Source organism: Oncorhynchus keta, chromosome 20 (assembly GCF_023373465.1).
Source record: "Oncorhynchus keta strain PuntledgeMale-10-30-2019 chromosome 20, Oket_V2, whole genome shotgun sequence".
Lineage (NCBI taxonomy): Eukaryota > Metazoa > Chordata > Actinopteri > Salmoniformes > Salmonidae > Oncorhynchus > Oncorhynchus keta.
This window is the reverse complement of record NC_068440.1, coordinates 3,591,655-3,608,492: the sequence shown is the minus strand read 5'-3', so window position 1 is coordinate 3,608,492 and position 16,838 is coordinate 3,591,655. Positions and strand designations below refer to the sequence as shown.

At 42.9% G+C, this 16,838-nt stretch overlaps 1 protein-coding gene across 4 annotated transcripts in view; it reads right to left on the bottom strand.

Annotated features, from left to right (window-relative positions):
- LOC118399164 (plectin-like) overlaps positions 1-16,580 on the bottom strand; it is a 185,234-nt gene extending 168,654 nt beyond the window's left edge. For all 4 annotated transcript variants that reach the window (XM_035795002.2, XM_035795004.2, XM_035795003.2 and 1 more), the window contains exons 1-2: positions 16,231-16,580; positions 4,324-4,534 (exon numbers count right to left, since the gene is read on the bottom strand). In XM_035795002.2, coding sequence (XP_035650895.1) covers positions 4,324-4,531 — 208 coding nt within the window. In that variant the 5' untranslated portion in view covers positions 4,532-4,534; positions 16,231-16,580. The remainder of the gene's footprint in view (positions 1-4,323; positions 4,535-16,230) is intronic.
- Positions 16,581-16,838: the final 258 nt, after the last annotated feature.

The window sequence follows — 16,838 nt, the reverse complement described above, 5'->3', positions numbered from 1 at the left end:
TTTGCCTGCCATGGTACAGTATATTGGTCATATACCACACCCTTGGGCCTGATTGCTTAATTAACTGTAGATCTAGTCTAAAGTTGGAGTACAGCTGAAGTTGCCGTCCTGAAACTTATTTTTAAGATGGACAGCTGAGTTAGGTTGGCATAGAGCACAGAACAACGACCCCAAAGCATGCCTATCTGGGTATCAACGCTTCTTTGAGACCTGAAGCCACTTTGATGCATAACATCTTGAACAGAGATCAAACAAATCATACTAGAGATACTTTAGCTTTGGCTACTGCCCTCTTGTGGCATCAGTGAGCATTACACAGGTCAGCAGCCTCTGTAAGCACAGCAGAATCCCCCCTCACTGCACTTATGTACAGTATGTATGGGATTCCCTATTATGTATTTTCCTGCACACAGTGCGGTGGACATTATGATGTCTTGATGGACTAAGACCCAGTGAGCACAGAGAGAAGGGCTACATCCTAAATGACATCCTAGTCACTATAAATTGCATTTTTTTTTTAAACCTCTGGTTAAAATGAGTGCACTATGCAGGGATGCCATTTAGGACACAGAAGGTTTGCCTTGTGTGAAACGACTTTACATTGCAGGTTCTGATGTATGGTTACTTGTTTATACCTCTTTTCTAGTAGAATCCCTCAGCTACTCATTCCCATGTAGCACAGGGGTGCTTTTAGTCGGGTTGAAATAACTATTTGAATCTTACGATGAATAATTCATTGGACATCAGAATGTTCAGAGGAGCAAATCATGGTTTATAATGTCAGTACATTTACAGCATGTTGACTGAAGTTGTTTTTGCTCCAAGCTTTCTAGGAGAATCTTTGAGAAAAACAACAAAATAAGGATTCTCTCCATCATATACTGTAGTGTACACAAACCTAGGAAATCACCTGTTTGGCAATGCCTCCTCTGAAGGTACAGGGGCGGTCACCAGAATAAGCAAGGCAGTGGGCAGATCCAAGCATGAACTAGCGAGATCCTATTGGCGCTTTACAGCATGCATTTGCACATTTCCGTTTGGGAACGTGCACGTATGCAATACTCAATTCGCCCTTGCTCTCCTTCGCAACAACATTTTTTATAAACTTTGACAAAAGGGTCAAGTCTAAGTTTCGTCTATAGCTCCACCCTCTCATAACCTCTGAACTCCCTCTCCTCGCCATATTTGGTGGTGAGAAGCTCTGAACGGATGCTTCAGATGTATACATTCTGTGAGATGTCCGTCTCCTTCTTCCATCGGTGGCCTTGTACTGACTAAAAGTTATTTTCCGATGGAGATTGTCCACTGAGCTATCTTTTTAGTTCAGGACGAGGTCTTAATCTGTGTCTGGGAAACCGCCCCTTAGTGTTAAACTAGTGCTCTCTTCAGTGAAGACTCTGGATGGTCATTTGGACATGGGATACCATGGTACCACACCAACACCAACATTGCATTCCTCTCATAGGCTTATCATAATGCTTGCAACAGTAAACCTGTCCTCTGTCACATCACTCCAGAAGGAAGGGTTAGTGTTTAATGTGTCCTTATAATGAATCACTGACTAAGGTCACACACCACCAGGGGTGTCATTTATGCAGATACGTCTGCGTAGTTGGAAAATGGGTAATAATTGTCTACACTGGCACCATTAAGTCACCTCCCAAAACCTTGTACATTTCCCCAGGGTCAAATGCCTGGTATTCCAGGCATAACTGGAAAGTGAAGCATTTGAGATATAACAGACTGCCGATGGCTTGCGCAAAAAGGAACTGGTTTAACTCGCCCAAACCATCTACAGTAACGTCTGACACGTAGGGGTCAATTGAAGAGGCCTGCCCCACTAGGGTCAGAGGTCAGTGAAATGTCTGTGGGAAAGTAGGCTACCACACGACGCCCTCAACAAAACATAAGTGTACAAAGTGGTTCTGCTAAAAATAACTTGAGAAAGCTATCCACTACCAGTAAATGGAGACTAATTCTGCAGTCTTTGCACAAAAGCCTTTTGTGTACAGTACTACTACGTGCAAATGAATTCGCCTGTATGGCCGGGCAGCTATAAAAGCAGTGGGATAACAAACGGTCCTGTCTCCTGATGTTGTGAGTTAAGGTTGCTGTGGCCTAGCTTGTCAGACACACAGCTGATGTACGAGACCAGTGCTATTGTGACTGCAAACCTGTGAGTCATATAACCACCTCCTTTATCTAAATGCATCTTATGTTTGGCAGCATCCTTCACTCATGCTGCCAAACATACCCTCGTAAAACTGACTATGCTACTAATTCTTGACTTCGGCGATGTCATTTACAAAATAGCCTCCAACACTCTACTCAGCAAATTGGATGCAGTCTATGACAATGCCATCTGTTTTGTCACCAAAGCCCCATACACCACCCACCACTGCGACCTGTATGCTCTTGTTGGTTGGCCCTCGCTTCATATTCGTCACCAAACCCACTGGCCCCAGGTCATCTATAAGTCTTTGCTAGGTAAAGCCCCGCCTTATGTCAGCTCACTGGTCACCATAGCAGCACCCACCCGTAGCATGCGATCCAGCAGGTATATTTCACTGGTCACCCCCAAAGCCAATTCCTCCTTTGGATGCCTTTCCTTCCAGTTTTCTGCTGCCAATGACTGGAACGAACTGCAAAAATCACTGAAGCTGGAGACTCATATCTCCCTCACTAACTTTAAGCACCAGCTTTCAGAGCAGCTCAGAGATTACTGCACCTGTACATAGCCCATCTGTAAATAGCCCATCCAACTACCTCATCCCCATTCTGTTATTTATTTTGCTCCTTTGCACCCCAGTATCTCTACTTGCACATTCATCTTCTGCACATCTATCACTCCAGTTTAATTGCTATATTGCAATTATTTCACCACTATGGCCTATTTATTACCTTACCTCCCTTATCCTACCTCATTTGCACACACTGCATATAGACTTTTCTATTGTATTATTGACTGTATGTTTGCTTATTCCATGTGTAACTCTGTGCTGTTGTTTGTGTCACACTGCTTTGCTTTATCTTGGCCAGGTCGCAGTTGTAAATGATAACTTGTTCTCAACTAGCCTTCCTGGTTAAATAAATAAAGGTTAAATAAAAAAATCAAATGCAATTTTTAGATGCCCTGGTCATACCATTTAATTTCAATGAGCATCTGTCTGGGTGCTTAGTCTACTTCTGTATGTACTAATTACTCATTACTTCATTAGCCAACACAGTCAGTCAAAACCATATTTCCCTCTATCACACAGAATATAAATATTCAACAGCCATATACATCCTTATCTACGCCATAGCTGTGAAGCATAATTCCCTGACACTCTTCACTGCAGGGAGACCACCATGCTGCACTACTCAATAAGAGCCACAGGGTGTTAGCCATGAGAGCCTACTTGTAACACAAGGGCTCTCCCTGTACAGGACAGAACTAGCAGCAAGTTATAATTAAACAGACATAACTAAGCAGATTAGAATAGATAATAGCTTTTAAATAAATGTTTGATACAGTTAGTAAAATGTGGGTCACAAACGGCATCCTTGGAGAAATTGTGGTTAAGTGCCTTGCTTAAGGGCACAACTGCCCAACGCTGTAACCTCGAGGCTACCTGCCGCGGTGCAGCTGAGTGAACAGAAATAAAAAGCTTTCAAAAGAAAACAATTTTAATCTCCAAACTGCATCTTCCAACTCTTGTTGTGCTGACCAATGATAATATCCAGCCACAATGCTACCGCTGTCTAAGTACTCCACCCCACTGAATCAAATCAATACGGTTTATTCCAAAGAGAGAATCTGAGAGTCAGTGCTGACACAGCAACATAATCACACCACAATATCATTGGCCAGACACAGACTGTCCCCCAAATGGCACCCTATTTCCTATATAGTGCACTTGTTTTGAAGTCACAGTGTCATATAGTAGACTCGAAGTTGGAGCCAAGGAAGGAGAGCCCTGAGATTGACAGAGACAAGCTCTGACAGCCTAATACACCCTTTGGAATTCAAATGGGAAACTTAGAGTTGTTACCATAATAGCTTAGCTCTTAAAGCCTCATTGGCAATGCAATGGCAATGTCATTACTGAATCACAAGCTGTATAAAACACTTAGAGAACATTTAGGAGAGCACCTGTTAAAATTAATGTATCAGTCCTCTGCTCTTGTCCAAAAGTGTGCGATGTGCGGCGTAGTATAGTGTATCTGAATAATAATCTCTGTGTGTACGTGTGTATTTCACCAGGCAGGTCAATTAAGAACAAATGATTTCTGACTCAGTCCTCTGTGTGTGCGTCCCACGCTCTTTTAGTCCAAGCTTACCTGCGATACGGAGAACGGCCCTCTCCGCCGAGTCCAGCACATGCACATCTCCGGAGGTAGACTTGGAACGTTTGATCTGGTGGTGTTTGGAGAGGTTCCAGGGCATGGTGTCTCCAGGGAACGGAGAGCTGCTCAGCTCACTGGAGCTCTCCTCAGATGCAGCCCGCACCAAAGGATACCTCTTAGTATTCTCCTTAAGTTCCTCCATGGCCTGCATGAGCAACAAAGGAATAATGAATATGTGCAGTATAGGATGGTGAGAAAACAGAAGGGTTTGTTGTGCTGTGGACTCCAAGTTCAATGAAGCATCTTGGTACCTAAAATAGTAAATTCTCCTACTAGGTGATAACATATAGACTAGATGGATTACATGCCTAGTGTATATTAGTACTGGGGGGAACACAGAAAATCAGGTTCAGAAACTGTACAAAATACAACCAGATAAAAATAAAATATAACCTTGTACAGATACAGTCGACTGTAAATGGTCCGAGAGAGAAAGTGAGCGTTCTTAAGCTACACTCTCTGTGATGATGCACCAAGTCAGCTAGCCACCTTTTCAGCTGAGTCACCATACAGTAATCAGGCTGCTCTCCACAGGGGCGCTGGCTGCCCCACCAGCCCGGCACTGATTGGACGAGAGCAGACAGGACCATGTTCCCAAGGGTAACCAGGCATAGAGCGCATCAGGCACGGTTTACACAGTGGCTATGATATCAGTGTAGCCTATCCCTCCACTGGCTAGGACAGCAACAACACGCTTTAATAAAACCTATGCTACATACAGTATCAACACATAGGCTATGAAGCATCACAAGACAGCCTGCTGTAAGATAGCTTACTGTATTCCTGTCTAGTAGGAATCTTCAATAATATAGAGCAATGAATGAACGTAATGAACATGCAATAAATCACCAACTTTGGTAAGTAAAGTGATAACACTGATCACTATGTTAAGTAAAGTAATACTGTGAAGGAAAATGTTACGTTTGTGCTTTTCTAATGACTAATTCAACTGGGTTCATGCAAATAACTGATTGATGCCTGGGAGGAATCCTCACTATCAGCATAAGCAGTTTAGCAGGACACTCAGAACATTGTTTTGAGAATGGAAAGGGATATTTCAGTTTTAAGGTCTCAGCTTGGAGAGAAGAAGTCTCGTGAGGTATTGGTCAGTCACATGCATGAACCAAAAGTTAATGATGAATGAATAATGTAAATCATGCACATATAACTTGTAAGCAGTATATAAGAGAAAAACGGGACTGCCCCGATGGAGCTCACTTCAGACCGATACTTGAGGCACATGAATCTGTAGCCATATTACTGTATTTAACATGAGATCCTCTCTAAGCTTTACAGGAATGTGGTTCTGAAAATAAACAGAAACTCCACCTTTGGCATTTTTGTGTATTCTGTAGATGTTATAACAATTTATTGCTACCACTGTATCAAAGGTATCATCCAAGTGAGTTTCAGAGATTGTCAGAATATAAATGTCATCTGTTACTAGCAGATTACTGATTTCATGAATCTTTTTTCTTAAGGTACATACGTTAACGTGAGCTATGTTTAGCACTTTTCTGAGATGCTTGATTGTTTTCATTTCTTTACTAGGAAGCTTAACAGAAGTAGACATGCTCATGTTATTTATGTTAGTGCTGGGTGAGCTGCATACAGTGGACATCCTACTAGGGCACACCGCCTCAGTGCTAACAGTATAACTCTGGTTCATATGTAAATTATTACTGCATACAATAGCTATAGGATCAGCAGAGGCATTCAGGGCAGTTAGAGGGACATAAATTAGGTGACTTACACCATGCCAATGGGATAATGTACATTTGCTGAATCATAATGACAACTCAGTGACACAATGGTAGGGATTAAATGAGCTGGGCTTCAATCTCTGATAAGTCATTGTCTCAACGCAGCCTTATAATGCTGTGAAAGGATTCAGGAACACAAATGGTTTGGGTGGATCCAAATCCTCCTTATAGAACAAGCATCTGATGTCTGCTGAAATGTTTAATGCACTGATTTTGGGAGGGCACAGGGACAGATATTATGGCGCGTTTGTTGGTGTCAAACAGAGACCCAATCAGTTCTTTAAAAGGGCCTTACCCTTACTCTTCTTTAAGTCACCACACACAGAGAGAGAGGCGCGGTTAGCCTACCATTTGAAGTATTTTATTAGGCCTATGTGGTCTAAAAAGGAAGGAGAATACAATTACACGGATCCACTTTTCTAGCCATTATAGCGATGCAGAGTGCATCGCGCAAAACAAACCCTTGCAATATCAACTGGAATTACATGGGTATATTACTGGACTTTTTGTTGAAAAAAAAATATATATATTTGAATGGGAAGAGACGGTCACTGGCAAATGTTGAGAAAAGCGCATTGCCTAATTATAATACACAAAGTAAGCAAAACAATGAAATGCATCATTCCAACATTGTCTAAAATGATGAATAAGATACTAATGAGATAGACCCATATATATGCAATATAACAATTGAGATGTACAAACTATGGCATAAGGGAATGATGAGTGTATAAGAGGCAAGCCGTAATTTTGATTAAGACGTTAATGAGCGAGCTAAGATGGACATAGTCGATATTCCTATAATGGCGCCGGAGGATATGGCGGCCGTTTTACGGTTTCCTAACCAACTGTGTTTTTTTTTTCCCGCATTGTTTGTAACTTATTTCTTTACTTATTTTGTACATAATGTTGCTACTATCGTCTCTTATGACTGAAAAAGACTTCTGGACATTAGAACAGTGATTACTCAGCTCGAACTGGACGAAGATTTTTTCTTTAATGAGTCCGACGCGAAGGATATGCTGCTTTCTTGAGACCAGGCCCAAATCCCCATCATTTGCATGAAAAAAAGACGGAGAAAAAGGGTGGGAGGTCAGGCTGCCTTCTGAGAATTCGTAGGTGAGTGAGTAAACCTCCACTGCCATCCGTACTATTGGCCAACGTGCAGTCATTGGAAAATAAAAATGGATGATCTACGATTAAGACTATCCTGCCAACGGGACATTAAAAACGGCAATATCTTATGTTCACCGAGTTGTGGCTGAACGACGACACGGATAATATAGAGCTGGCTGGTTTTTCCGTGCTTCGGCAGGACAGAGAAGCTACGTCTGGACGTGTCTATTTGTCAATAACAGTTGGGGCGTAATGTCTCATATTAAAGAAGTCTCAACGTATTGCTCACCTGAGGTAGAGTACCTCATAATAAGCTGTAGACCACACTATCTACCAAGAGAGTTCTCATCTATATTATTCGTAGCAATCTAGAAGCGGTGCACCTACTGGCCGGAGACTTTAATGCAGGCAAACATAAGACCATTTGACCTAATTTCACATGTGCAACCAGAGGTAAAAAAAAAAAAAACTCTAGACCACCTTTACTCCACACACAGAGAGACCCATACAAAGCTCTCCCTCACCTTCCATTTAGCAAATATGTCCAGTATTCTATCCTCCTGATTCCAGCTTGTAAAAAAAAAAATAAAGCAGGAAGTACCAGTGACTCGCTCAATAGGGAAGTGGTCAGATGATGTGGATGCTATTGAGGCATTGAGGAGTATATAGCACCTGTCACCAGCTTCATCAATAAGTTAATCGACGACGTCCACCCCACAGTGTCCGTACATACAGTGGGGCAAAAACCTGGGACTAAACACCTCCCTCTGCTGGATCCTGGACTTCTTGACTGGCCACCCCCAGGTGGTAAGGGTAGGCAACAACACATCTGCCACACTGATCCTCAACACTGGGGCCCCTCAGGGGTCCGTGCTTAGTACCCTCGACTCCCTGTTCACCGAGGCGGGCCGAATAGGCCCCCATTAACATCGATGGGGCTGTAGAGGAGTGGGTCGAGAGTTTCACGTATCTTGGTGTCCACATCACCGACAAACTATCATGGTCCAAACACACCAAGACAGTCGTGAAGAGGGCACGACAACACGTTTTCTCCCTCGGGAGACTAAAAAGATTTGGCATGGGTCCCCAGATCCTCAAACAGTTCTACAGCTGCACCATCGAGAGCATGGTTGCATCACTGCCTGCTATGGCAACTACTTGGGATCTGACCTTAAGGTGCTACAGAGGGTAGTGCATATGGCCCAGTACGTCACTTGGGCCAAGTTTCTTGCCATCCAGGACCTCTATACCAGGCGGTGTCAGAGAAAGGACTAAAAAATTGCCAAAGACTCCAGTCACCCAAGCCATTAACAGTTCTCTCTGCTACTGCATGGCAAGTGGTACCGGAGCGCCAAGTCTGAGACCAAAAGGCTCCTTAACAGCTTCTACCCCCAAGCCATAAGACTGCTGAACAATTAATCAAATGGCACCTGGACTATTTACATTGACACCCCACTTTGTTTTTACACTGCTGCTACTCACTGTTTATTATAACTTTACCAATACCTATAAAAATGACCTCGGCTAAACCCCGCACATTGACTTGGTACCGTTAGCCCCTCTATAAAGCCTCATTATAGTTATTTTATTGTGTTACTTCGTTTTTTTAAATCGTTTTTTTACTTTGGTTTATTTTGTAAATATTTTAATAAATCTTTCTTGAACTGCATTGTTGGTTAAGGTCCTGTAAGTAAGCATTTCTCTAAGATAATACCTGGAGTACCCCTCGCAGGAAGATAAATACTTCCCCATTATTCCTAAACTACATCATTTCTATTCAGAGCGGCATTGCCTTCTGCCTGGATAGCACCCAAGCATGTCCAAGGTGAAGGCAACTGTTTGAGTTACTAGGCAACCCTGAGGAGTTTTAAAGGGTATGCTACTCCTGAAGGTTCTCTGGATGTAAAAGAAACAGGGAAAGTCATCAGTGTTTTCTCATTTGAATAGACTTTGGCAGTGCATGAATCACTCTCAGATCATTGGGTGAGGTTAAGAAGTTGTAGAAAGTAGGTGTGGATGTGTCTGTACAGTCTTAGACAACTCCCTTTCCTTCTCTAATTTCCTTTATGCTTTAAATGACTCAATCTGGTCTCAGAGCAGATACAACCTGGTCTCAGAGCATTTTGCAATGTCCTGTGTTTAACTCCCCACACCCATTTAGTATGTATTCATTTGTGGGTGTCCATCACTTATTCCGTATGATATGTTACGAATTTGCAAAATGTACAATTTGGTACGAATTTGCAAAACATGTGATATATATTGAATTCTAGCTGGGTGGCTAACGTTAGCTCACTGGCTAATGTAAGCTAGGCTAGGGGGTCAGGATTAGGGGTTAGGGTTAATGTTAAGTTCAGGAGTTAGGTTAAAGGGTTAAGGGTTAAAGTTTCTTAAAAAACAACATTTGGGAACCTCGGCCTTAAATGAAAACTACACCCAAAAACTATATTTTGGTATTTGTTTCATCCCAAAATGTTTTGCTTGTCAGCAATCAAGTTTTCAAGATATGCAACTTTCAAAATACAGAAATCATCCCATTTGATGTATTTTCAAACAAATACCAAAAGATAATTTTTGGGTGGGAGTTTTCCTTTAACACTATAACTGCTAAAGCGGTCATTTTGACTGCTCACTAATTAATTAATTGTATTACTCTTCCATTTTTAAAGGAATGCCCCCCCTTCATCCTTGACTTTCCTGAATAAGTCTACATAAATCACTGTCGTTCTTAGAATCATAATATCAAACAGAACTGCTGTTATAGCCAGTTTTATTTGAATGATTTTCCCATTTACACCCGACATTAGGGCCTGCTCCACCCATTCTCCCGACATTAGGGCCTGCTCCACCTATTCTCCCGACATTAGGGCCTGCTCCACCTATTCTCCCGACATTAGGGCCTGCTCCACCTATTCTCCCGACATTAGGGCCTGCTCCACCTATTCTCCCGACATTAGGGCCTGCTGGAAACTGAACCTAAACTATTTTCACACATATAACAACAGATTAAATAAATTAAGTAAAGTATGATGGGGGAGAAAGGAAGAGAATGGGTGAGTTGATGAGTGAGGGGAAGCGGATAATGCATAATTATGGAATCACCAATTGTGAATGAAGAACAGGGCGGGCAATTCTATTATATTGGTATATTCTAATTATTATCTCAAAATGGTACGTACCCTTTTTCAGTCCATCAAATCCAAGCAGTCTTACCAGTCTACTCTGGCCTACTTGTAATACACAGTGAGAGCATTCGTCATTTACAATGGCAAGAAGACCAAGAAGACTGGATGCACATGCTGCTACAAGATCTGAATGAAAACGACTCAGACGGTGGGGAAGAAATTAATCATGACATCTTTGATTGTTATTATTCTGATTCTGAGCCTCAGCCGGAAGGCTCAGACGAGGCCTAAGCACAAAACAAAACCAGAATGGTAAGCACGGGAGCTGATGCCCGCGCCACCACCAAACGATGAGACAAGAGAAAGGTAGGGACAGCACCATTTTGGAAAAAATATCCACATTGGGAAACAGGTGAGCGAGTGTCGGAGAATGTGGGGATGAGGCTTGTGGAACCTTACGTTGGCAAGGGGAAAAATGCCACTGTGTCACGTGTGCTCCCTCCCAGTCCTCTAGGTCACCAGGCTGTTCGTTATGGTGGACACCTGCACGGCGGGTTCAACTGGTTCACTTGTCTGACCGCTTGCATGATGACGAGTTTCTCGCACGACTGCACTATCTGGATGTTTCTTCTCGCCTGAATGATCTGAATCTAGGACTCTCAGCAACTACATTCAATGTGCGGGACAAAATTGAGGCTATGATTAAGAATTTGGAGCTCTTCTCTGTCTGCATTAACAAGGACAACACACAGGTCTTTCGATCATTGTATTTTTTGTGTGCAAATTAACTCAAGCTTACATGTCAAATGTGATAGAGCGAAGCACCTGAGCGAGTTGGCTGTGCAATTATGCACGTACTTCCCGAAACGGATGACACAAACAACTGGATTCGTTATCCCTTTCATGCCCTGCCTCCAGTCCACTTACCGATATCTGCCTCGTTAAAATTACAACAAGCAGTTCTGTGAAAATTGAATTTAATCACCAGCCACTGCCAGATTTCTGGATTGGGCTGCGCTCAGAGTATCCTGCCTTGGCAAATCGCACTGTTGAGACACTGATGCCCTTTGCAACCATGTACCTATGTGAGAGTGGAGCCCTCACTAGCATGAAAACGAAATACAGGCACAGACTGTATGGAAAATGATTTAAGACTGCGACTCTCCAATAAAACCCAACATTGCAGAGTTGGGCCTCCTTTCAAGCAATACCCTTCTCATTAACCTGTAGTGAGTTATTCACAATCTTTTTATAAACAAATAAGGTTTAACATGTAAGCTGGTTAAATAAAAGAGCAAAATGATTTATTATTAAGAGAGAAAGAGAGTATCTGTGACTTTGCATACGGTTACCACTCCCTGTGCAGAAGGTGGAAACCTGGCATTGAGGAGGAAGAGGTCATTATGTTAATCTTGAAGAATATCAACCCTATACGAGCCAGTTAACTCCAAGAAAGAGTCACCACTGTTGATGTACTGGTTCGACTGGGACAGCAGTTCGAGAAGGACAGAGAATGCCAACAACAATATGAACAGAGAGAGAAACAGACACCCAAACAGTTACCAAAGCCAGACCATCAACAACAGCCAGAGTCTCCAGCCAAGACCCCTCCCATGTTCTGTTGGAGATGTAGCCAAAAGTGATATTCTTCAGCCACATGTCCAAGACCGTATCAAGTAAACCCTTCCAGAAACCACAAATCACAACAGGCTAACAGACCTAACTCCCATCGCAGGAACGACCATCCTACTCTGGGTGCTTTGACCAGAGCTGAAACCCCAAGAGTCACTGCCTATGCCCCCCTGTCAACATCCCCTTCCTTTCAGTTAATACCGCACCAACTGGTGCCCGTGGAAGAGCCATCCTGGACACCGGGTCATCCTACACACGGCTCATTGAGAAACTGTGGAAGGAGGTTAAAGGTCCACAATACAACTTGAAGCCGTGGACAGAAGGTCCACTCTATCTGATGGTGAGGGTAAACGACCACTTGGATGAAGTGAGGTAGAGTTCCGCCTGTGTAACCGCTCCTATATGATTCCTTCTGTTATCCTACAAACCAAGAACCTTGCTTTTCCTGTCGTGTTTGGAATTGATTTCATGTACTTCAGTGGTGTCCAGATTGATATCGCACACAATCAGAGCAAGAAGCATTTCTTCCAATCAGAAGCTACGAAGTTACATGAATGGGGACCAAAAGTGGCAGTCTTCTCTGCATTTGCTCTAGTACCACTAACCCTTGGTAATCCTTCTGATGATCTCCTTTTACAGGCTGTGAGAAGAGCTCAGCTGGAACAGCCGGAGGAGTTAAGGCTGTTAGAACAGCTGCAGAATAACTGATGCATGTACTTCAAAGCTGGGACGCACCGGGCTCCTGAAGCACAAGATATTCCTTACACAGAAAATGCCGATCAAACAGAAGCCATATCGTTTGTCCCCAGTGAAGCTAATCATTCAAAAGGGACTCATTAATGATATGTTGACACAAGATATAATTGAACGTTCCTCCTCTCTCTGGGCTGCTCCTGTTGTCCTCATCCAAAAAAAGGCTGGTGGTCTTAGATTTTGTGTGGACTATAGGAAGACCAACAATGTTTCCCAGACTAATGCCTATCCTCTTCCCACTGTCCACGAGATCCTGGAGTCATTGTCTGGCGCTGTTGTGTTCACTGCCTTTGACCTCAATAGTGGCTATTGGCAGGTTGAGATGGACCATGAAAGCAAGGACAAGACTGCTTTTGTCTGTGCTGAGGGCTTGTTTTCCTTTAAGGTGGTGCCTTTTTTTATTAAAGAATGCACCTGCCACTTTCCAAAGACTGATGGAGATTGCATTAGGTGAGCTCAAAGGGAAGATCTGTTTCGTCTACCTGGACAATATAATTATCTACTCCCAGACCAGAGAACAACACTTTCTAGATCTTCAAGCAGTGTTGGACAAGCTAAGAGAAGCTGGTCTGGCATTGAACATGAAGAAGAGCAACTTCTGCCAAGACTCCTTGAAGTTCCTTGGCCATATTGTGTCTTTTGACGGCATTCATGTGGATCCTGAAAAGACCAGGGCGGTACAAGACTTCCCTGTGGCAACCACACTCAAGGCCCTTCAATGGTTCCTTGGAATGGCACCATCGTTTTGTGTCGAACTTCTCCCAGGTGGCAGAACCACTCAACGCATTGAAGCAAAAAGGAGTGAAATTCCAATGGACGGCAGAGTGCCAGACCTCCTTTGAAACCCTGAAATGACACCTTGTCACCCCTCCCATTTTGGGTCATCCCAACTGACTGTCTTTTTGTTGTTTACACTGATGCAAGTGATGTTGGACTTTGTGCTGTCCTAGTCCAACCGACTGGACTTGGCACTGAAGAAGTACTAGCGTTCGCCAGTCGGCGATTGAATGGAGGAGAACGGAACTACTCTACAACCGAGCAAGAGTGCCTTGCAGTTGTCTGGGCTTTGGAAAAGTGGAGGCATTACCTGGAGGAAAGACACTTCACTGTGGTCACTGACCATTCCTCCCTTGTGTGGGTGTTCAAGACCAACAAACCAAGCACCAGACTCATCAGATGGGCTCTACAGTTGCAAGAGTTCACCTTTGCAGTAGAATACAGGAAAGGAAAATACAACACTGTTCCAGATGCCTTATCCAGAGATCCTGCTTGTGGTAATGGTGGCCCTCATCTTACATGTGCTACTGTCCTGTCTAGCAGTTGAGACTCACCCAAAACTGACTTTCCCATCTCTGATGAGGCCATATGGAAGGCCCAACAGGATGATCCAGAAGTACAGGCTTTGTACCAGACTATCCTGGAAGACGGGGAAAATATGGTCAATCCACCACCAAGCTGACCATCATTGAAGACAAAGTCTACCGAGTTGTACAACTACCTCACAGAACACTCTGTGAGGTACACATCTGAAACTATATGCCTTCAACTGCTGCAACATTTCCATGAAGACCCATTAGCTGGTCATTTGGGCAGGTTCAAACCCTACAAGCGGTTGCAAGCATTACTGTACTGGCCAGATCTGAGCATGGTCACACATCCAAAACTGTCAGGTTTGTCAAATGTACAAACCAGAAAGTAGAAAACCTGCAAACATTGTCATAGCTGTAGTATGAATCTGCAAGTAGCTAAAGCTAACAAACTAGGTTCAGAGTTAGCTAGCTAACATTAGGCCATAACTAGCAATGCAAATAGTTTTCTGATTTGAATAATATTAGTGCACAGATCATACACGTGACATTAGCTAGCGAGCCAGCAAGCTAACGTTTGCTAGCTAACTAACAGTAAGCTTTAACTTGCAATAAAAACAACTTTCTGACAAAATTAGAAACTTATATCTGAAAATGTAGCTAGACTCGTCCCCGTATCCATAGATGAACGCTTCACAGTAGACTGGAACCATTTATCTCCGTTTTGTTTGTAGTTAGATCTTGCTCGACCAGAGTTGTGTCAAGTCACTCTGATTCACACTGACCGTGGTGTGTGCAGGAAGTAGCCCGTTACTTTTCCCAACTGATCTCTCGATAGCGCCCGCTAAATTCAGGGCATCAATGTTGTTGAGTAAAGTAGCAAACCTTTTGTAGTTCTCGATGGCTAACATTATATCTTTAAAAAACAGTGCGGTAGAAAAGACTGTCAACACTTACTGAACAGCTCAAGTTAGACAGAAGCATGCTACATGGCAGACCAATCCAACCTCATCTCCCGGCATGTCCAGACCATCCATTATCTCAGACAATCATGGCCAGTGGGAAGGTTCCTGCCCTTTTCCATGGCTAAACCAACTAGGCTCGTAATTTACCTATTTTATTTTGTATTTATGGATGGAATACAAGTTTGTTATTGATGAACGTTCGCATTTTTGATTTAAAAAAAACATGTTTACGTTCAAATGCCGCTCCTGTGAAGCAGTGATGTGCGACATATGCGTAGTCTCCTGAAACTAGTCACATATGAAATGTATTAATTACACGGTTAGAACGTTGCAGTCAGATTGACTGCTCGTTAGCTTGAAGGAGTGTCCCTCGAGGCCCAAGCGGTTCTAGTGTTGATAACCATCTGTGTTATGTAACCATACCTAACCGCATACTAATTTGGGTAGCACAGATTTACATGTACTATTTTACGTTTAATCTATGAGACCAGGCTGGGCAAAGACAGGGCAAATTATTGGATACTGTAGACAGTCTGTAGTGGTCCTTTGACATGGGAAAGGAGTGTCCATTTCATTACCTGTGCTGTATTATAGAGGTAACAGTGGGAGCGGAAAAGGTCCTATTTATTATGTTCTATTAAAAACTAGAGAGAGGCCTGACCTCAACAGTGACACCACTAGGAAATGACACGCCCACTGATCGCTTTGAGGAAACTACTGCACCACAACTTTCTGTTGGTTATATCTGCACTGTTTTAAATTGCCATTGGTTTGTATTTAATTTAATCTTCCCATTGATTACATTTTCAAGGTCCCATAACTTTGACTCCTTCAAATTATTTAAAAGACAGTACTCAAATCAATAAACACTTCCCTAAACAGTCGCAGGACATTCATAAAAAGGCATTTTTTTTCTTCATACTGTATCATTACAGGTGCATGATGCCATGACGTTGGTTTGTAGCGAAATTAACATGCTGGATGTTATTGATGCTACTGCATGATCAAAGTCATCCTCCAGAAACGCAAATGATAACTTGTCAACAATATGGGAGAAGTCATAACAGTTTCGATGACACAAGCGCACATTATAGCTTACTAAACCACATCGATGATGCGGCAAGATAGCCCCAGGATGATATGAGTCATTCGGTAAAACAGTGGATGCTTTTATACTCACGTTCAACCTTGACTGCACTGGTCCAACCGCGGTATCGCTCCACGACGTGTTATACAGCAATAAATTACGCTACCAGGTTGAATTGGGAATGTCCTCCCGCCCGTTTCACATAAAAATTAAAGGCCATCGAAAGGCAACTCCTTGGTCTGTATCCCGCGTTGGGCTGTTTAAATAGATGCTCCCTCGAGACATACAGGTTCGGGGAAGATAACCGAGGCTGCCACACACCACTCGCCAAGTAATGGTTGAATCAAGCAGTGTAAAATACCTAGTTTGAAGTTGTATTAGTCGTATGTACGAGATACACATGACATGTTATATAGCCTCCTTACACCGTCGTTATTTGCAGGTTCCTTCTCAATCTCACTGATAGATTCACAGAGGCGCATGGGCAAAGTTATGAGATCAGACTGTATCGCTACTTCTAGAAGCACTATGGAATCCACTAACTAGTTAACGGGATGATGAATATGATTAGGCAAAAAATGCAAACGACGCAAAATATGCCACTTTACGGCACAGGACACTAAACGCAAATCAAATCAAATGTATTTATATAGCCCTTCGTACATCAGCTGATATCTCAAAGTGCTGTACAGAAACCCAGC